The sequence below is a fragment of the Diadema antillarum genome, unplaced genomic scaffold (genome assembly GCF_040938485.1).
Source record: "Diadema antillarum isolate AM-2024a unplaced genomic scaffold, OU_Dant_1.0 seq00000094_RagTag, whole genome shotgun sequence".
Classification (NCBI taxonomy): Eukaryota; Metazoa; Echinodermata; class Echinoidea; order Diadematoida; family Diadematidae; genus Diadema; species Diadema antillarum.
This window is the reverse complement of record NW_027271183.1, coordinates 25,683-49,274: the sequence shown is the minus strand read 5'-3', so window position 1 is coordinate 49,274 and position 23,592 is coordinate 25,683. Positions and strand designations below refer to the sequence as shown.

Genomic DNA, 23,592 nt, shown 5'->3' with positions numbered 1-23,592 from the left:
ACACCCTATATATCGAAAAGATGGAATCAAGAGCACAGTCATTGTTGTTAATGGGTAGTCAGAATCTTTATGGAATTTCACTTCAGAATGATGAAGTCACACTGAGTTTCATTTTAATCATACTCCGATTATGTGTTAAACGTGTTGTAGAGCTCTCAAGGAAAGGGGAAAAATTGTCCTTTCAATAATCTCAATCTCTGTACTAGGGTGACATGGACTCTTGTACACTGTGGACTCCTTTTAATGTTAGATATTTCATATTCAGATCAGGCAGTTGTGATATGAGGCAGACCTGTAGTGCTTTTGACACATATAGTTAGAGTGTACGGCACAAAGTGCTGTCCACAAACAAAAATTAGAAGGGAAATTGGAGCAAAATCAAAACGGATATGTGGTTTTCTCTGAGTCATACTGCGTTTGACCAGGTTCATGCGATACACCAAACTAATATGAGAAGTTAAAGTGTCAGTGTTGTGATGCTATGTATGATTACCAGCACTGGCTTGTTGAACATTCACTTCGTAGCTGCTGTGTGAAACTCATAAAGAGGGAAAGGGGGAAATATATTAATGAAGAAAATTTGCCTTTTAGGCAGTAGTCTTAGTCGAGGATTGAAACCGTAGGGTTTGTTACGCGATTGGTGCGTATAGTTTGGACGCTAAATATGTGTGTTTAGAGTGGGTTACGTTGTCTAATTTGTCCTGTTGTGATACTTTCCACGATCGATCTATTTTTCCATTATTTAAACGACACTTTCTTTCTGCCTATATGTAGCTACCACTGAAAAGGTACTAGTATCTCGTGCCGGTATATTATTTCCGTGATGGAAAGGCATGTTTGAGCTACGAAGTTCTTACTTACCTACAAAAGTTTGCTCATGTGGCAAAAACATCAACATAAAACAAGCAAAGGGGTGTCCAGAACACTGCGCTTAGTCAACAATACGTGCACATGATCGTAACTTTTATCAGCTAGACAAACAGTGTAATGATATTTGAAAGATTATTTTTTGTTTTGTTTACGTGTTTTATTAACAAACGGAGGCGACAGAGTGAGCTGATTAGTATGTCATCAATGTCATCATATTTATGACATTCTATCATGGCATCATTTTATGATGCTGAGAATGGGGAGAGTAGGAATGAAAAACATGAGGGGGGGGGCTGGGAGGGGGATGAGGGCTGAGAGAAAAAAGACAGGGGAGGGGATAAGGAGAGCTGTCTGAGCAAACTTCGATACGGGAAGAGGTCGACTCACCGCTGGATTCGTTATTAGCCTGTGGGGTACACTGAAGTCTCACTTTCTGCTCTTCCTATCAATAACATCTCCAAGTCGCCTCCACAAAAAACCCGACTCGGGGGCTCTTCCTATTTTGAGAGGCAACACTGGTATAGTCGACCTGTGTATATTTTTAGCTGCACTCAAAAAAGCAGAAACACCAGACACGACATGTTGGCCGTCATCCAAACTTAATGCTCTTCATTCCGGTTCATGATTTTTTTTTTTTTTGGAAAATTTTCTTTAAAAACCTGGAAAGACTAACAAATTTCTGTTTTGAAAAAAAAAAAGAAATTAACTGAATCCAAGTTCAAGACCACTGCTTCACGTGTAAAAGCTGAATATTAGACGACCATGAATCATCACAGACTAATAATAGCTTTATCCTTTCACAATCATAAGTCGAGCTATACCAGGCGAGCCGCCTGTAGTAGTTCCAAGTGCATGGTCTTAAAACTATTATATGTGGTAGTTTTGGTATCAAACCATTATTATTTTTGCTGTCGTTGTAATGATGATTATTATTAGTAGTAGAAGAAGAGGGAGATATTAGCCGTAGTACTAGTGGTAGTGGTATGATGTTAAGCCTTTCGGATACCCTTATAACGACTCCGTGGTCATGTATTGTGGTGGAATTAGAGGTGTTCTACTGTTAAATGGTGCAAAGACACGCCTCATTTCAATCATTATTCAATTCCCAAACTTAGCAGTAAAAAGATTAATGTGCGTCATGGCAAAGAATCAAATGGAAGGAGCAAGCATATTGATGGATTGATGGGTGTGTCTGCATAATTATACTCATCGACAAAATGTTTCTGCAAGTCTGGAGTTTGTGTATTTGTTTGTTTGCATAATAATTGTACAATGTCCTGGCAAAATCGTATTGTCTTGCATAACACACTTGAGATATCGTGACACGTTGTCCTTGATAGAGTTTATGTAGATGTTGACTGCTGGATTTATGGCTGCTAGCTCTAACATTTCGATGCAGCAGAGGATGAATCGATCCCCACGCAATAACTAGGGGCTCAAGGAACTGACCTGTCAAATATTTCCTGAGGTGATGAAGCAGCTAATGAGCGGGAAACGTGCGCTCTTCCTGATGGGAGAAGGCGCCTCTTTCACACAACTTTGGGAAAAGGGGGGGGGGGGGGATGGGGGGTAATCCGGTAACGCCATCGAAGTTACTCTGAGTCTCGTAGAATGGATTTAAGTGAACTGCATAATAACGAGGTGTATTTGTCTCTCAACAGCTAACCAGCAGTTTTTCTTAGATTTTATATGAAGCTAGTTAAGTTTCTGTGCAGGGTTGTGGCGTATTTATAATGTCCTTACTGACCTGGGTCAAGAACAAATGATATACATTTGGGATTCAAAAGTTGACCCTCGTTAGTTGTAATTTTTGTGAATTACGATCATTCTGTCGCAGTGATCTCATGGCTGGATACGTGAGTGGAATTCCCCTTATGGTACTTTAAACTTTAACTTATGATACTGCTAATACCTATATTTAGACCTGCAATTAACTCTACTTTTTGTAAATGGGCAAGCTTATTTTTCCGATGATGCTGGCTGGTAATGACTTGTAAACTCAAATTAGGCCTATAGATGTCAAAGGTACTGCACAACCTTTTTTTTTTTCATTTTTAGCTTTCTCAATGACTCCGGCTATGTTTCATTCTTTCGTCAACCTGAAAAGTGCAGATGAAAAATACAGATAGACAGACAGATATAGAGACAGACAGACAGACAGACAGACAGACAGACAGATAGACAGATAGATAGATAGATAGATAGAGAGAGAGAGACAGAGAGATAGATAGATAGATAGATAGAGAGAGAGAGACAGAGAGATAGATAGAGAGAGAGACAGAGAGAGGAGAATGTTGATATATGTATATTTCTTTCACCCACGAATTTTGCGTTATTGTTTTAATATCTTTCTCAATATTTTGGGTATGCAGGGATCACAGCGATTTCTATTAGACAATAGACACGCCTGTTGTCACTGTATCCCTTGCCAAGAAACACCGTTCCGTTGTCTCCTAACTCTGTCGTACTTCTATACGTGTTGTGCCAAGTTATCTGTTCTGTCTCTCCTCTTTTTGACGAATGTGCCTTGAAGGGATACCAAGAAAGCACTAATGAAATAGTACAGAGCATCCCATTTTAAGAGGAATTCAAAGTTTATTTGATGAAAATCGGGTTTGGAACGACTGAAACATCCAAAAACAAAGTAAATCAAAGTGATCGTAATAAAAGGTGGGTCCCACACTTTATTAGGATCGCTCTGTTTTGGGTATCTCAGCCATTTCAAAACCAATCTTCATCATATAAACGTTGAATTCCTCATGGAATTACACGCTCTTTCATATTTCATAAGAGGTTTCTCATTATCTCACCAAAAAATGTAAGAAACCTGAAATTAGGTCTCAACCAAAACTAAACGATCCCTTTAAAGAATTTCGTTGACTCTATTAAAAGGTTTACACAAAGGAACTTACTGAGTCCCGATGAAGCAGCTGGCTTACCCCTTGTGTGTTTCTTGCGGAGAAGAGATCACTCGTCAGACACAACACACACCCACGACCCACAAAAAAAAAAACTCTTCCTGCCCCGCTCTGACGTCACACGTAAACACAGACAGATACCTAGTCTTCGCTTCTCAGACTGTGTTCACGGTTGACCTTCATGTTGTAGAAATGGCATTTTACCTGTGCTGTGATACAGCTTCGACTCCACCGAACTGTCATTATTTAAGAGGAAGAGTAAGAGTGGAATAATTATTTATTTGTCTTAATTACGATTTAAAGGAGAACTAACCCGGGATTCTGAATATTTTCTGAATGGAGTGAAATGAAAACTGCTGTATGTATAGGTCCTAAATCACTTACATTGATAAAGTGAAATGGGACTGACATTTGAAAGTTATCTGATTACTTCCATATTATCAAGTATAATCATGTTCATTTACTGCACATCGTGGTAGATATATCATAATCTCTATGTGGTTGTCGCCTTCTTGATACACAAAGTGTCTCTGTCGTGCTAATTCAAGAATGAATTGGTCACTGCAATGTTCAAATATATAGGCCTAATTGTAAGAGGAGACCATGCCAGGCGCGTCACTGTTACGGAATGAGATCTACTATAATTATGTGAATACACACTGTAGGTTTTGAACTGATTAACCTGATAATAATCATTCACAAAGTTTTTAGATAGGCCCTACAGTACTCACGTGATATAAGTTATTTCCGATCTGCGTTGAAATTTTTTACCTTTTGTAATTTCTTTGTCTTTTTCATATTAGAGCAGTTAATTAAATAAAAAGTTTTGGTGATGAGTCTAGTCGATGTTGATGATGAGAGCTTTCCCGAAGTGGAATCTTCGCACAAGGTTGAACAGTAATTGTAAAACCGCTGCTGCGAACCCAGCGACCATGGACGCGTTACAAAGCTTATGTGCGTTGAAATGATTTTCTTTCGGAGTTGTTTTCTGTTGGTTTTTTTTTTTTTCCCAAATCGTGATGAGAGGCATTTATGCTCAAAGTTTCAATGTCAGATGCGAAACCTGTGAGCGGGTAAACAGCTTTTATTTATGGGATGTGTCGGAGACAGACAGGATTCAGTGGCGAGGTTTCGACAAACTTCTCATAAAATACACACTGCCTGACTTCCAACCGACAACCAACCAGACCAGGAGAGCATGCAGCTCTGCTGCTCAGCAAGTCTCACATCGAAACTGCAAGAGCCGCTTCATTACAACTTCATGCACTGTTTGAAAAGAGAATCTGTCTGACTTTAGAGGTAGTTCCCAATTTAGAAACATGGAACATGCAGTTGGTTATCTCCTTGATTTCTCTTTGCAATCTCCTGATTTTGATTGTTTCAAAAATTATTCAGATTAATCAGTGTTGATGTAAAGTTAACGTGTATATGTCACATGTAGGCCTATTTACACACGTGCATATGCATGTGTGTTATATGCTCTGGGGCTTTTGGTCATTTTTTTTTTTTTTTTTTTGTATACACACTGACAGTCTGGCCACTTGGCAACTAGCCTTTTGCCAAGGCCCTCTCTCTGTATGGTGGTGAGCGAGTGGGGTCGAACGAAGCGACAATCGGCTCGCCTGTTATAGCCTTCAATCAGACAGCGAGAGGGCCTTGACAAAAGGCTACCCGGCAACCTGATTTGAAAGTTTGCTCACGTCACGTTTGCCTTCATGGCATCGAAAGATGCACAAACTTGAAAGCATAACCACAGCAGTGAAGCTTTTAATCTATTTAAGCCTACACTACTCTCACAAAGAAAAGATGAGTTACCGTGATCTCACAATGACTAAGTGCTGGTTGAACGGCCCTGTCCTTTTAACCGTGATGTGATTCATCAGTGATTACTTACCCCCCCCCCCCCCCAAAAAAAAAAAATAATAATAAATAAATAAAAAATGAAAAAAAAATAAAATAAATAAATAAATAAATAAATAAATAAATAAATAAATAAATAAAATAAAATAAAAAATAAATAAATAAATAAATAAATAAATAAATAGATAAATAAATAAATAATAATAATAATAATAATAATGATAATAATAAAAAGAGAAAAAAACAGAGGAGAAAACAACAAGAACACCACAAAACACGAAAAGGAAACGAACAAATACCAAAAGAAGTTGAGAACATTAATTGATTAACCATAGATAGGCCTACATTTCACAACGTCAAGGGATTTCCATTGATGGCACGAAAAAGATTGAGGGTGATCATCGAGCTTAGTGTTTCTGAACCCTTTCAAGACTACACACTGAAACGCGATTGACATTATGAAGACGTTGCCGGTGGTACCAAGGAGGTTTGTTCTCTCATACCTCCTTGGTGGTACTTAGTAATCGAAATGGAACCAAGGCACTTGATATATTTCACAGAGTCACGTTTCCTGAAAAGCATACTTTGGAGCAGACAGTCGTAACTGGTGTAAGAAATTGCTCGCAGATGCTGCGTGGAACCAGCGCCAGTGAACGAGAGCGGGGCAAAAAGGACAACACAGCCATGAGCGAACCCTCAGGGAGTCGTCTGACATACAGACATACGCTGCAAATTACTGCATCCGTTATGCTTACCCTGCATTTACGGCTACCAAAGCAGGACGAGGATGGAAAGAGAGAGGGAGAGAAAAAGATGAGCTCTGTCAAACCACACGATTTTTTTTTTTAGACATACCGACACACTCGGTGTCTCATTTATCACGAGAAATGACAAAATTAATCATTGCATCCCATATTTTTCTATCATAGCACAGCAAAATCCTGTGAGCCTTCGACCACGATCAATTCTAAAGCTGTTGATAAAACATCCCTCGTAAAAACAGAGAATATGACTAATCCAGTTTAACATGTCATTGTCGTGCAGAATGCATCGTCAATGCAGGAAAAAAAACGAAAACAGCTCCAAAATCGAGCCCCCCTAAAGAAAGAACAAACACACACACACACACACACACACACACACACACACACACACACACGCACAACAGAACCCAAAATAACACCAAGAAGACCCTTTTCTTCCGGCGCTTGGCTCACGGGTTGCCTTGGTAGTTCCTCCGACTGCTTCCGATGGGAAATTCGCGGAATGATTGTGACTCGCATTGCAAAATCTGCAGACGATCTCCTGTACGAATTCTATCCAAACCATTACCGTGTTATTTCCCGAGTCTGGATTAGTAGGTCAAGTCGCCATCCCTGGATAGCAGCATGTATAACTATCTCTGGCTTTTTTCTTTTCTTTTAAATCTCATCCATGTCCAGTCTTTCGAGGCCGATATCTTCATTATTCAAGGTCACTAGTAGACATTAAATGCACTCAACTTGAACTTTATTTGATGCGTTACTTTAAAAGTGAGGATATTGCGTTTTGTAGGCAAGCGTTAACAATTGGTAACAGGAGGGGAGAGGGATAGGGGAAACCGACACCATGCAGTATAATGTTGATAATCGAATTCATCGAGGCAGAAGAGAAATAGTCAACGCTGTATTTGTGAAGTAGTCCTATAATTATGTCACATGAATAATGACTTGCTATTCTAAGGCTGAGTAGTGAGATTTAAACGTACATTTCTTCTTTTTTTATATCGGAATAATGTTGAACTTGAAGCTACATTCTTGCCCAATGCGGCAAGTGTACGATGTTGTGAATGTACCGTAGGCCTATACATTGGTTAATCGAATACAAGAGGACCTCGTAAGAACAACAAATCATTGGTTCTCATTTCTTCATGTTTAGGATCAACTCGTGAGCCCTGACAGCTCTCGTGATTATTTCTCGACTCGAATGATATCGGCAGTCCTTACATGGATAGCAAAGTGATGAAATACGATACACGTTTCATATAGAATCACTTTGTGTATACATCCATTCTAAACTCTGAAAGTTTTAGCCACTATGTACGTTGCATACACTTCCCTTGAGTTCTAGGTCTCAGACAAAAAGTCGAAAGAAAACATACCCTTCAAAAACCTAAACTAAAAACTACCGGTATCGAAGAACTTTAACTTGAACATTTCACTGATTATATTGTGAGAATATTGGCACTTCTGAATATACAAATGGTTTTGGACTGAAGTATTATGTTAACTTCCTGGTTTACGACTGAGATCGTAACCGATATTCGATCGCTTTCAATGAGAACTATATTTCGAGTGTCCACATACAAAACTGGCATTACAAACTTTCTTCATGCTTGAGACTGCGACAAGCAAATCTCTGATGTCTTTGCGACAGTTGTCTTCGTTAATAAGTTGACGATATCGATGAAATAGCATTATGTTCTATCTACATTTGTCCCCTTTTTAGGGGTTTTATGTTGACTAAGAACCTGATTTTATTTGATCTTTCCACCGTTTCTTCCCAAAAGGTACCGTGGATCTACTAAAGGTGCTAAATTTTGAAGATGACGTTGGAAATGGGAAACCACGAGGAGTCCTAGACGTAGAAGGGAGATGTACTTCCAGACCTAGTTCACCGCCCGCGGGCCCAGTAGACAAAGCGTATAGTATAAGGAGAATGTCCGAAACAAGGCAAGCCAGCGAAATTTTTGGAGGTGAGTATTGCAGGATGGATCAAACAAACGGTTGCATAATTACTTACGTTTCTTTCAGACTATGAAATCTCCTTAACATGCAGGAGAGAAGATAGCTTCCTTTCAGTCCGGGTAGATGAGTTATGTCTTAATCAAGTTCATGAGGCACCAATAAGCATTCCATTTCCAGTAAAGAGCTTTTATAGAGTGTTATTAAATGCCAAATTATTTAGCTGCAGAAGTATTCCCTCTCATTACCGAGTTTGCTTAATCTTTATGGGAATCACATGATACTTGTCTTCTCTTTCTCTCGTGGCCTGTGGGTGCTATAACTCGACGAAGGGATAAAAAAGTGATTTTCTCGTACGCTGCCGAATTAGTGCTCAATGATCAATATTCTATCGCTCTCTTCCAATATGTCACTTCGAACAAACGTTTCTATAAATTCGAAGAAAAAAGTATTACGGTGAATGCATCTGTCGATACTGTATGGAGTATTATGGATACTGATTTACTCAGTTTAATTCAATTCATTTCATTTCAATTAATTTAGACATAAAAATGATTGAAACAAATGGAAATGATATTTCATTATTTTGATATGAAGCTTTGTTCAATGATGCTTTCTCATGGGCGATTCTTAATTTCGTCGTTTTCTAGGTTACTTCCCGAGGGACTTTACAATCCTACTGACATTAAAACTGCCCACGGGCGGTCGACGTCCAACCAAACCCTTATTCGGTATCTACGACTCACGGGGCAACGAGCAGTTAACGGTGTCCGTTGGCGGAAACCCTCGCTTCGGGATCATGGGAGCTAACGAATTCCTCAGGCCAAGATTCAACATGAGTATTCTCTCGGATGGCGGGTGAGTCAGGATATTCCTCAACGGGATCTTAATATCATACTATCTTGCACTTCCTACCAAAAATAAGCATATCAACGTAAAAACAATAAAGAGCACCAAAACAAAATGAGGACTGTCTCCGTGCTAACTGTCATTTTAAAGGGATTGTACAACTTCAGATTTCTAACATTTTTTGGTGAGAATGAAAAACCTCTCATGAAATATGAAAGAGCATGTAATTTTATGAGGAATTCAATGTTTATTTGACGAAAATTGGTTTTGAAATGGCTGGACTTATTCGCCAGGGTTGTACCAAAGGGTCTCGACCATCGTGAAGAGGAAAAATCACATCCTTCGATTGCACAAATACCATCTTCTTTGGTGTTTGGCTTACTGTAACAGTAACCTGTTGTGTTGCTTTTTTGTGTGGTGTGGTAGTTTATTTCGTTTGCCTCTCCTAAGGGAGATTGTACGTGATAAGATAGACGTTGCTCATCGGTCCAGATGTTGCGGAAGATGTTTGGATTTTTCCCTGGTGTTAAGATGATGCTTCGGGATGATACAAGTGGACATGCCAGTCCGTGTCCCGATGTCGCAGCTTTGGATTTACGGCAGCGAGCACTATTTTTCATTTTGGAAAGAAGATTATGTGTTTCTCGGGGGGAAAAATTGCCAATAATGGTCGAAGAGGGCGTTTCAGACATTGTAAGATGTCACTGGATGACCATTCTTTTGGGCTTCATCCCAATATTCAAATTTGTAACAACTAACACACTTATTTTTAGCTTTTCTGACCTCACGGCAGTAAGTTGGATGTTGTTTTCATGCAATGCCCTTGAAACAGCAAGGTGCAGGCGTTTGATGATTATGGAAAAAAATAACGATAATGACGGCCTTGTATTTATCATCTTCAGCATAGTCCCTTTAGCGCTTTCGCTCACTTAGATCAAGAAGAACACATTAGGTTCATATCTTGTCTAAGAATATGAAAATTATCAGGCTTCCGCTGTATCTCACCTGACTGCGTCAGGTCAGTGGATTTATCGTAATAGTCTAATGATATCATGCCATGGTTGCAAATGGAGCCGGAGTTACGACGTGTTTACCTGTCTGCCAAGCCTCGTAACTTGTCATCGCGACTCGGGGAGAGTCACCGTAACTCAGACAGCCGTTACTCGTGGCCCATGAATCAGTCAAGATTAGGTGGTTTGATATTTGAAGCTACCGTTGGTCAAGATCAGGATGCCAAAGGTTAATAAGTCCTGACAATTGTGATTTGCTCGAAAATAGTCTCCGTGTTTGCAGGAACACTACTCAGGGAAGAAAGTAGCAAACGATAACCTTTGGGTCATAAGGTCAAATGCAGTGGTTACCAGGTCTCTACGACCTCAGTGATCGTGTCACTTTAGATTTGGCTAATTTGTGTGCTTATAAAATGATTCTTTTTATTTGGTGGGGGGGGGGGGAGAGGGAAGGAAAGAACGGGTGAAGAATGACCGTATTTACTAAGTAATCGGGCATGGTTTAGTGATACAACATGGCATAGCCCTACGCTGGTTCAACTACTATATCAATCAATGTTTGGAAACATCAGTGTTGGAAGAACTAAAATGAACATTTTACTGTTTGGTGCTTTAAAGAGTATGACAGTATTACAGAATATTGTTTTGAGTGAGTAGAAACTATGACAGAGCGATTTTATAGTATTGAGTTAAGTTCTGTGACGCCGAAAGAGTCAAATGTCAAGAAGTTCAGCACACGCCTACGTGTTCACAAATGTGTACGATAAATCGGGACACAGTCGCAGAAATGTCATCAAATTTGAGAGAAGAAAATCATGGAAATGCGGCGACACGCATTTGGCACTGATAACACTTTACGATATTGATGTCAAAGAGGAGAACTGTCGAGACCCGTGCGAAATCATCAATATCTACTCATTCTGGGTCAAGTTCAATGCGCAGAGTACCAACAAATGACTTGGGTAAAAAAAAAAAACAAGGGGGGGGGGGGAGGCGTCGTGATGTGGAATATCTTTGAGCTTGAAAATATATGTTTAAATGACTGAAATAACATTTTTATTTTGGTTTGTGTGTCCTCTGTGGATCGGAATTATTTAATCTATTTAGACGTAAATATTATTAGAAAGGGATTTAAAAGCACCCAAACCAGCAAAGCGAGTAAAAAAAAAAGTGAGAGGGGAGTAGAACTACCACAGCCCGCAGTACGTAGACATTTGCAAAACTTGGAACAAACGGTACAACCGTTAGGACTAGGTAATTATCTTTCATTACGCATAATGCGCATGACAGGGCTGACACTTTGTATTTTTCTTGCGATGTAGGGTGTATATATTTTATGTTTTCATTAAGCACACTTATCATACTCGGGTTTGCTTAGTTTGAACATGTGTAATTTTTACTCTCTGGTATATAGCCTATACCATTAAAAGATAGTTGTGTTTTCAGGGCAAAGTGTTTATTTAGGTATGCACACAACTTTGAAATGCTTGTCATCTGGTCTCCAGGTGTTCATTATCAAAAGCCTCTCTAAATAATTGCGTTTTCCAGGAATTCTTTCGTGTTGAGAATTGTTGGCTCCGCGAGAACGTAAACCGTTTTCGGTCTTGCTCAGCTGTAGTATTGCGTTACCTTTCGAGGAAGCGTGTAGGGAATGTAGAATTGATCATGCGTTTTTGGATACAGAGTATCATCCTTCTCCCTCCGAAACCAAGGTGAGGAAAGAGGCGCCCTCTTAACACACAAAAAAGAAAGCCATGGTAGAAATGGTGTTTGCAACCATCTGACCTTGTGTCGCCTTCTCTGGAGAGTCACGTCGGCCATATGTTCGATTACCACGTGCATAATATTGTAAGGGATTTGTGAGAAGGCGTTGGGCGGGGTACTGGGAAGTATGAAAAGACCAGATTCTTCTACCCACCGTGATCCCTCCTCCGAAGTTTAACTCCCATCACCCCACTAAGTCGAACGTAAATGCTGGTCTTGTCAGATAATGCACGAGTTTGGGGTGGGGTCGTCTCTGTCTGACCTAAACCAAACTTGATTTTGCCACCTGGGTCTGGCGCTAATTTGTCACTCGCATGTCGTACAGTAAGCAAGATTTCTTGAATTTCTTCCTTCCTCCGCAAAAGCCATTTGCCAGATGTGAGGCTGCGGCGTTGAACTCTGCGGGGTCAAGGGTCAGATGGGAGGAATTCTTATCTCTGCATTCCTTCCCAGATGGCCGCGAGTCCCCTGCTTGGCGATAAAGAAACGATAGAGTGCTGGTAGTGGTATTGATGCATTATCTATTACTCTATTTGTGTCATTTATGCATCAATGTTTCTGTCAAATTGTTAGACTGAGTTTCTTACTTTTCATCAGGGCAGAAAGGAAGACCTAACACCACTGGACGCTTATCGCCTGGACATGTAATTGGAAGACCACCTCTCTGGTACGACCAAAGGAGGGAGTACATTACATGTACCTCCAACAGCGAAGGAGAACGTTTACAGGCTACGCCAGCGTACCCATATTCAAACACTATTTCATGCACACACACACGCATGAAATACACACACTTTCATAATTACTCAGCATTAACTGCTATATAAGATAGAAATGTGGAAAATTCGAGAACATAGTGTGGTAATGGCTTCAGCAGTTCAATTTCCGGTGTCTGCAACCAGTGGGACTTATAGCAAAACACTATCTTTCTGATGGCGTGTGCCCAGGGGTCAGTGAACCACTGTGAGGTTATAGCTGTCGATGCCGGTGAAAGGAAAGTTATTTTCCTTGACCCGCTGCCCGTTCATCATTTTCGTCGTCTTCGTCGGGTCTTCGTTGCCGAACTGAGGAACAGTTCTAGACACGGAGATAACCTTCTCATCCTCTTCTGCAGTAGTTTGACACATGAACATAACGCCTTTTCCGTTTCCGGTTCATCGCCCATATGCCGAGCTCTTTTTCTCCCTCACGGGAAGAAGGCCTGCTGCTTACTTGGCAGATTTTTGACCACGTCAAGAATTCAACGAATTTTCCTAGATCGGAGGATAGAGCTATTGTGAACCCAGATCAATTAAGAGATCTTGGAAGGTGAAATCATCTGTTGTACATAGCTGGATGGATAGATAGATCGATCGATTGATAGATAGCAAGATAGATAGATAGGCCTACTTATGGAAAGAGTGGGAGAGGGAGGGACGTAGTAAATACTAGTAAGGGGGAAGAAATTCGAAGGTAAACTCACAGCCGGGGCAGGGAGGTGGGAGGGTCTCTCCCTTCTCCCAGGTCACAGTAGAGAGACGTTGGTTTTTCAGTACACTCCTGTGAGTGTACCGTAAAGTCATGGAGCTGCTGTTTTGTTGCTCCAATGTGACACACACTCTTCCATCGGTGTACTACTGGTGAGGTGGTCTCCCTGGTACGTGCATTCAGAGCCCTGTAGCCCCGCACGTATTGTGCGATCACCTGATGACACTGGAGCTATTTATTTCGGCATACAGGTGGGCGTGGTGGGTAGGAGTGGTAGGGGTGGGAGAGGATGGGATGGGAGGAATAAGACGGTTGGTGGATGTCAACACCCATTGGTATCATACACACTGTATGTATGGATAAGGACGTTTTCGACCCATTTTTTCTTGGCCTGGCTCAGCATGCTGCGATGCCGACTTTATTATACGGGCGCGCCTTGCATGACTGCCGCAGATGTATTACCTTTGTCGCTTTTCGAGTGTGTGTGATCTGATCATACGAAGTCGAGTGTCTGACAGGGCTCGTGAGGGGTGTACCATTGCAAACAGGTGAAAAGAGTGGGAAACCATGGAGTTTCGTAGCTCCATGAGCAGATTGAGCATGCAGTGTCAGACATGTCGTGCGATCCAGTGCCACACCGCGTTAGCTTGACCCGTTGAAGACCTATCCACAGTACACTCGTGCAAGTGTCTATGGGAAATGCATGTTTCATACCACAGTCAGCTCGTCATCAATGAGTTAAAAGAATACCATGAAATCAGCTTTTCAAGAGGGTAGAAGTTCCCTTAAACTCCGACATGAAATGGGAGTGATATAGTATTATAAAGTTTCATATGTTTTACCCGAAAGAGTGATAGGTGCCTTTCATTGTTAATGTAAATGTCATAAATGTGATCCTCTCTATATCGTTTTTTTTGGTCCCGTTGGTGTTGTTATTGAAATGATAACTGTGTTAGAAATTGAAAACGCAACCAAATGAATGTGACATGCCTTTCATATGGAGGAATTATGTTAGGACTTGTCCAAGTGGTGTACAAAATTAGTTCAAATTAGGTGGATATGTGATTAGCATGGAAGAAATGGACAATAAACTTTGGCGAAAAGAGCGTACGATACACGGTTTGAAACAAAAGCTAAGTTTTGTTGAGATCAAAGGGTTTAGTCTGTCAATCTCTGAGAGTTAAGTTCCACTAAATAACTCGCGTCCTGGTTGAATATTTCATCAAAAGGGATGCTGGCGATTGAGGAGCCTTGTGACTACCACTTAAACGACAGAATCTGGCGCTGACTGCCGTATTATTCCCTTCAAAGTGTTCTTGTGTGAATTGTTCCATCATTGAGCTCACAAATGGGAAAAATCATTGAGGATAGATTTCATCATGCACACACTCATTCTAAAAAAAAAAAAAATGTTTCTTAACGACGACCTTCTGGTTACGGTGCAGGAAGTTTATGAAATATGTTGACTGCACATTTCTCCTTCGCCTGGAGGTAGAATAGAAAGCCCTCTTCATTTCAAATTGATAACGTCACCTGAAACGGAAAAGTAAAATCCTATTCCCGCGATCGTTATCGTTGCCGCAAGCGAATGACCCAGGGTTCAACTCATCATCTGTCGGGGGTAGCAGACCGGGGAACAAGTCTAGGCCAGACGTATAAATCACACAGCAAAGAGGCGGATGGTAACATGAATGCTTTTTCTCGAGGGACGCGCACTTTTCGCCACTCGTGCAAGTTGCATCCCTATTCGGATGGTTTTGATTGTGGTCGTCGTCCCCGTTCATAAAAAACTGACGTCAGGGCCAGCATTTGGGAGCTTACTTTCGTCAAGGGGACAAAAGCTTCACGTGATGTCTTGGTAGTTATCGATCCCAATGGATTCATTAAATACTCCCTCTTGAAGAGACCTGGTTGTCGTGGGAAATCACTCCTACGACCCTCTGCCCCTGCACGGATTCTTTACGCAGGCCCTCTTTTACCCTTTGCAATGATGGATCGCCAAGTGGTATAAATCCTGGCAAGGAACGGAGCTATTAATAGAGCAATAACATTTACCGATGGTCAAATGGCTGAAGTTTTGAGGACGGTAATTATGGGCGTGGTTACTGCCTTCCCCTGCAAAGATGCTGAGCAGTTAAACGAGCCAAATCTAGGTAAGCTCTTTGATGGTTGGAAGTGAACTCTTCAATTCAGTGGGAGGATATCAGATTGTGAACTGTCGTCTCCTTGGCAACCGCTTCCATTGATCGATGAGCTTGCCTCCACCTTGATCTGAAGACGCAAAAACTTGAATAATGATCCGAAGGTCCAAAGTTAAAAGACCACTTCCACTTCCCACCTTACACACGGAGCTTCCAGTTCTCCCTGATTCTGCAGATAGGTCTCTGTCAACTGTAAAATTTCTGCATGTCTTGACAAGAGAATATTAAATCTGTGAAATCTTGGTAATCAGATTAGATTAAGAAGTGCATGTGAAATAGCGGTATCTTTCTGATTGCCCTTTTCTACCTTCCTGTATTTTGATACGTGAATATTGACTGATGATGATACGTCTGTTCTGCCGCTGTTCCTGGCATTTTGCCACCACGATGGTGCCATGAATGATACATCAATATAATTACATGATGTGATTTTGCCTGCTAGGAGCAAATTGCACTGTTTCAAAATAACTTCTCGCAATGCGATCTGAGTTTTCTTTGAATCTTTCAATATCAGAGAGAGAGCCACAAGAGACCCAAGAGGACGGGAACGTGAGGATTTCTCGTGATGAAGTCAAAACATCACGTCTTGGAAAAAAAAAATCAGCCCGAACGCAGAGATGGAGGAGAATCCACGTGGAGATATCCGAGAGAATGACCTTTCACCGGGTTTTGACCCCGCGTCATTCTAAAAGCGGCAGCTGGGGATGGCAGCGACAGATGTACGGTCTACAATCAGAGAGGAGAAAATTTGGGAGATTGGTTGGAATCTCGTCAATATTACAATACCATCGTCAGAAGGAATGCGAAGCCATTGATACTTACGAGGCCGCAACTTGTCATTATAACTCAATCGTCCAAAATTGGGGCGTGAAGCTGTTAAGTGGTGACCCATTAAAGATGATGCCCTCTTCTCTGTTTTCCTCCCTCGCGTAAACCCACAAGGGCAAGTGGACGCTTCCTAAATTCGCTGCTCTTGCTTTTAGGAGGGAGTTGTTGCGACGTGGGTAATCTTGACAGTGCTGGAACCTGCCATCCGTTTTACTCCTATTAGTTAATAGAAGAAGAAAATGTTCCGCCTCTTCTTGTTCTCTCCTCTTCAGTTTCCAGTAACTTCTCATCCTTATCGGCTTATTCTCATCATCCTCCAAAGCACTGTCTCCATCCTTTTCCATGTCCTGTCTATTGCTCTGTGATCAATCCTTCTCTACATGCATAATCTCTTTCTTCTATTATGATGATAATGATAAGGTCTTATTTAACGAACATAGTTAGCCTCTTCGGTCTAAACACTTCTTCCATAGAGTCACCTGCCATCATCATTACCCTAGCATTGCCAGGGATCTATTCATTTATTCACTTGGCTCAAGTGGTATATGGTGGGCAAAACATCTCAACAAAAGATGAACACACCGGTCAGGATTCGGACCCAAGATCCTCATCCATAGCCCGTTAAGCCGCATCCACCACCTCCGGGTCATTACTTTATATAGTCCCACCCTCCTTCTCCAGAGCAGTATCACCAAAAAGTTGAGAAAACGGTTTACAGAACGATGTCTTGTCGACAGTACAAACCAACCTGAACAGAAGACTTCACGGGACTATGATATGAAGGATAAGGCCACCGGAAATCCGTCCTTACGAAGTTCGCAAGTTGCGTTTGTGTCCTACATCAAAATGTGAATGACCTCATGAGTGAAATCATTGACAACCTTGTACTACGCAATGTCAATGACATTTTGAGGTGAAGGCTCAAATGTGGAGTTGATGATATCAAAGTGTGTGTGCTTGTCCCTGTTGGGGTGGGTTTTGCATGATAATGACCCTCGAAGGAAAGACCACTTGGCGCGTTAGGGCTATTTGACTCAATTAGTGGCTGTTTCCGTCCAAAATTGACTACAAATTCTGTCGGCGTATCGAACGGACAGGTTGGAGACCTCTTCCCCTTGACTTGCCCCTTGGAAATGGGCGCTGATTGTGATGACACGGGCAGATGGCACGCTTCCCCAGCATACCATGTCTTGCTAACCCATCTGCCGAGTCGAAGGTAGCAGGAAGTTTGTGGTCGATGCCATCCGTCTTCTTTATGTCTTTCGCCTCTACAATCTCCTACAGCTGGTCAGACGATTTTCCCGAGTGTTGCTCTTCCCGTTTACCAAGTCTCTCTGTCTTTCTCTCTTCGTGTGGTCGAAAATCAAAACCATGGCAAAAAATCACATAATTCTTGGTCCTTCTTACTTTCTTTATGTGTGTGTGAGAGTTTGTTTTATTTTGGGATGGAGGAGGGTTCATCATGACGCACGTGAAAAAAAAAAAAACACTTTGCGCTGCGCCACCAAAGGACTTTAAAATGTAAATGCTGATGCGGATACATATTTGTCATAATAATCGACCTACTGGTACTGCACACGGACGTTGGCGTTCCATCATATCTAATTTCTTTTTTTTTTTTTTAGGTGGCCTCAAGGATTAGTATTGAAACGGAACATCTCTACCGTATACTCCTAGTGAAGAAATTTCACCTTTCTCGTTTCTGAGCCTACACAATTATAGGCCTACCTTATCCCATGGAGCTACATGCTCCAAGCATTTACATTATCCTTTCTAGATACACAGGAAAGTCCGTCTTGGTTTATGTGTAATCATGTTTAGCTACGGTCACAAAGGTTCGTACGAACGATGCGTTCGTACGAATGGCACTGTTCGTACGAATTCTTTAGTTCGTGCGGCCGCCTTACGAAGAGAGGGTTTCGTACGAAAAAAAAAAAAAAACGTGGACAAGACCATCCACCAAGCTATGAACTTACGAACGGTCTACGAACGCTGGTTTCGTACGGCCTTCTTAAGAACATCTTACGAAATTGTCTAAAATCGTTCGTACGGCGTTCGTAACAGTTCTCAATGGTATTTGTGACCGAGCCATTAGTATTTGTACGAGTATCCTCTCTTTCTCTATTGTGATGCTTCATAATTGAGAACGAGGTTAAATCAACGCAGTGTCCACCTCTGTGATTTTGTCTCGGAGGATTAATATACAGTACGACTATTGTTTATTAAATTATCCATGGTGCTGTGGACGTCTTTATTGCTTTGATGATAGTGATATTATCTTCATTATCAATTCATTATTCTTAGAATTGATTAATATTATTATCATTATTTCCATTGTAATTAGTTATTCTTACTACTTCATTCTCTAAACTTACACCGTTTCGTCTATGTCTTGGTCTCCTTTAGGTGGCATCGGGTAGCATTTCGGGTCAGCGGCGACCAAGTGACACTCACAATCAACTGCATGAACCCACAGAAGCAGACGATCAAGAGGTCGGTCGGTCCCTCCAACATCGACCTCGACGGCCTTCTCATCTTCGGGAACAGCATCAGCGGAACACACTTCGAAGTGAGTGGGGCATTCCGATTTGCTGCTCTTGTGTGATTGTGTGTGTGGGTGGGTGTGTGTCTGTGCGATTGTGTGTGATACTGTGCTTGTGTATGAGATACAGTAGTTAGTAGGCCCTATTAATAAGTGCGTTAGATTGTGCGTGTTTGGGTGCGTGTGCTGGCGTTTGTTTGTAAATGTCCGTAATCTTTCTTTGCTCTTTTTTTTTACCTACTCTTCCTGCCACTACATGCCTACATAGTTCAGAATTACATAGGCCTAACTAACAAAAGTTTCGTCGTGAGGTCAGACTTGGAGCAAAGATTGTATAAAAACTGTAAAGTTTTGACAGCACGACACGGAACGGTCTTATTGGTAGTATATTTCTTTCCAATGTGAAACACATATTCAGCACTTTGTTCGATTCCTGCTCGTTCGCAAGCTTCTTGCTTGTTCGGCCTTTGCTTTGACGTCAAAAGTTAGCTCCATAGTTTCATATAGTACATCCGAAACCAAAAAGCAATGTGCTTACTGAAGAGCCTGCAAGACGCTTCGGTTGTCCACGTCTTTTGGACAGATACTGGACTCTTGAGAGGGATTAATTAAAGAAACTTTTCACAGCCATAAATTATCATTACTGCGGAAATGGGTAGGCCTACACCGAATAAAAAGTGTACCCTCGCGACAATCGTGACGATATCGTCTGCTCTCCCAGCACCGTCGAACAATAGAACAGAGAGAGAGAGAGAGAGAGAGAGACATACACACACACACATGCAATGAGAGACAGACAGACAGACCAGTTGGACAGACATACAGATAGAGAAGCAAATATAGCTAGAGAAAACAGGAGGATGATAGAGATACAGGAGACAAAAAGACAGAAAGATCATTGGATAAAAGGGCTTTCCCAAGTCTGAGGAACTGATGAATGGGAAAGGGAGAATTTTGTTGTCAAAGTGCCGAGTTAGACGCGGCCGGGTGGCCGGGAGGAGGTGACTGGTACGTGGAAGGACGTCAACTAGACACATTCAGACATGAGAGATATTACACTCACTCTGTTTGGAGAGATAATGGTCTCGCATTCTTGAATTCACCACGAGGAAGTCAAGAGATCATACCAGCCTGCTCAACTGACATCAATCAATGACCTCGGCTTCAAGCTGTGGAAAGCTACAGCAGAAGGTCTCAAGTGGCTCCACCGTTCAAAAAAAGAAAAAAAAAGTAAATGCAAGGGGTTTTGTCTGGGTCACCGCGCCTCAAAGATCTTCCATGGACGGATTTGGGAGTTGTGGTACAAGCGTGCCACCGTTTGTGTCTGTGGAAAAAGACGTTACGATGCAATTTTTTTTTAAATGCACCGCACATCTCGAAGGTAGTTTGCGAGGAGAAATGTATCCCCCTCTTTACCTCCAGCCAGCTATCACCAGCCGATTGCGTGCAGATTAAACCATGGTTGCCATGGACACCCTACCGTTGTGGAAGCCGCGGTTCATGGCGTGTAGGTACGTCCTAGTCTGGTCACTGTCGCTTGATCCTCTTGCAAATAAAGACAGTGATCCTTACGTAGGCATTTATTATGCCTCCGCCACGAAGTGGTGCCGGAGGCATTATTTTCATAAATATGTCTGCAGTGGGGCATTAGGATGTAATGACTGCGATGTGGTTATATCGAAATTGCTTGTAAGTATTTATAAAGTGGGAAAGTGAGGAATGTAGAGAGTAGTGAAAAATGAAAACAATAGGAAGAATCATGAATGCTTGGACAGACCGAACTACGCAACTGAATATAGGCGTACTGTTTACAACCTGGATAGAGAGGAGTAAAGATGGAGACAGGCAGATAGATTAATAGGAAGAGGACAGACAGAAGTGTAAGAGAGAGAGAGAGAAAGTGTGTGTGTGTGTGTGTGTGTGAGTGAAATAAAGTAGAAACGACAATTGAAGATTGTTTTCATTATTACGATGTTTTTATCCGCTACCAAGAGACAGATGGTCACTGTAACTGTACACGTTATGTGGCAAACCTCTATGAAAGTGCGGAACAGACGAAGGAAAAGAAGAAGAAGAAGAAGAAGAAAGAAACAACAAGAAGTGCACAGACGTCTTTGGTCGTATTGGAAATAGTCGTGCAGATGTAACAGCAAAAGCATGCATCCAGACGCTATTGGGGGATATTTAGGGCAGACCCCTTCCCTACCCAAAGCCGGTTCACAGGATTGATTACGAGTATAAACTGGCTTTAAAAAAAGAGTGCATTGATGCTCTGATATGATGGAAAGACGAATATTCATTTGACGAAAATGTATGTCGGTTCGTAGTTCTTGCGTTGTTCACTCAAACGCAAAAGAGAAAAGCAGCGAACCCTAGATCGAGAGTAAACTTGCGAGATTCTTTCGGATTTCTGTAGTGGGATGCCGTCACTCAGAACGAGGATATACGTGACATCTCTGTCTTTATAATTATCTGTCTGTCTGTCTATCATTGTGTACCTCCGCCCTGAACAATACCAGAAGCATACTCAGTAGTTTAATGGACTTTCTTGCTAGCTGTCAAGCACACTCACAAAATAGGAAAGTAGGCCTACCTCTACAAATACCAAGTCCAGACTTGGCGATTTGTACCTACAAGCATGGATCTATATGGACATGCTACAAGACACATTATTTATTTGAACAAAAGCAGTGTCAGTTATTTTCGCGCGCCAAGTATGTTACATGATGCGCACGTGTTGATCGTCCACCCCCTGGAGTTGAAATGGTCTTCTACCGGTCGTAGAACGAACAGGTGCTCTTCAACTTCTGCAAAAGGGCGTAAGTTGAATTTTCGCGAAATCGTTCTTCTCTTACTATCTCCGGAGCAAAATATTGAGAGATGTTTTTAGGGGACAATTTTGTCAAGTCTGCTATTTGGAGCTACTAAATTTTCGCCCAATGTAACCCTGTCGTTGTTCATATTTTAGTCTCGTCTCTCCAACATGGAAACAAATTCCAGATGGCACTTGCGTCCTTCGTAGACTGGCTAAAGAAAAAAAGTAGCGCAAGGCGGCTAGGTTGACCCGAAAAAGTTCAGCCTCTTGAAATTTTTGCAGTTAGTGAACATTTGATAGCGCTCCCGGGACACACATTATGAGCTCAGGAGGTGACCCGTGATGGGAGAGACTGTATACAAGAAGTTGGTATACAGCCCCACACTCTCCCCCTTTTCCTTTCTGGTTTGGCCCTCTCCGGGTCCTCAGACAACCGAATCCACAGGAAACGTCTACTTTGGGGGCAGGGCAGCGAAGTGGTCTCGAATGTTACAAATTTGGATCCACTGTAAAATACACTGTATAATGATTTATATAAAGACAACTTACAGAAAAATAAACTGTGACAAGAAACAAGTATCAAAGATCGATGAAAATATCAGTTCCCAACGTCTTCCGCCGACCCACTGCCGCAGACAACATCTCGTTTTAACGAAGAAAAAAAAAGGCGATTTTGTGTGATGAAAGATGCAATTATTACTTCCTCGGGCCTGCTTGTTATTTTCATGATAAAATTCATGTGAGTTTCGCTTTTGTTGTTGTTGTTGTTGTGGGGGGACAGATTAGTTAATGAAGTATTTTCTCAGGATGAACTGCCTAGAAGATTTTTTTGATATTACAAAGACTCATTACATCATGGACGACGTGTTTGTTGTACTTACCGTGAATTGTCAGCTCGAATATAAAGTATTTGCCTAATGGGTAGACTGTGATTGCTCTGATAATAAACGGAGTATTTATCCATTTATGTCACGAAGGGTGATTTAATGATTACAGAGCTCTAAACGTTTATGCAACAACTTGTACACATATATGGTAGGTGTTTGGAGGTGGTTGTACGTGTAGTTAGGTGTGCTAACATAGAGACAGGCTATGCCACTATGGGAATGGGAAGGAGAAAATATTTTCCCGGTACAACATTCCCACGGTGACTGACCGTGAAACAAATGAGTTGGGTTATCGCCCTATAACCTCACAGGACTGACTATTCTTAGCAACCCCGTTGGTATCGATAGTACGCATTCGCCCGCGAAAGTCTTTAAAAAATAAAAAGGAGAAAAACACGCAAACAAACCAAACAGCAAATAAAAAACGAGCTGAAGTGGTGTGGTTATCATTCAAAGTATGTTTGGCAACGTTGCTGTTTTGTAGGCTCCCTGTGTAGCTTGCTGTAATTAAGTAAGTTGGATACCATCATCACAAAAGGAAAGAAAGAAATAAGCTACAAACAAACAAACAAACAAACAAACCAAAACGCACACATCGCACCACAGCTGTAGGGCTTTTATATTTCTATCTTTGGGTCTATGTAAGAAATCAAGGAAGTACCCCTTTAATTCAGCATTGCTTTACTGAGCATTAAAGAAAGACAGCACTTGCGTTTTCAGACTACTGAAGAGGAACTATGTAGATAATGGCCTTGAACATTACGATGGGGTCGGTAATCGCTGAATCGCGCTTCCCCAAAACAGCGTCATAACATACCTGTGGGATGGCTATGACATTAACCTACATGGCAAGCCCAC

General features: G+C 41.5%; 1 protein-coding gene across 1 annotated transcript in view; it reads left to right on the top strand.

Annotated features, from left to right (window-relative positions):
* LOC139726633 (uncharacterized) overlaps positions 1 to 23,592 on the top strand; it is a gene marked incomplete at its 3' end in the record, with an annotated part of 90,997 nt that overhangs the window by 41,870 nt on the left and 25,535 nt on the right. Inside the window, exons 2-4 of the mRNA XM_071637622.1 lie at positions 8,197 to 8,382; positions 9,022 to 9,229; positions 18,897 to 19,059. Of these exons, the coding sequence (XP_071493723.1) occupies positions 8,197 to 8,382; positions 9,022 to 9,229; positions 18,897 to 19,059 (557 nt within the window). The remainder of the gene's footprint in view (positions 1 to 8,196; positions 8,383 to 9,021; positions 9,230 to 18,896; positions 19,060 to 23,592) is intronic.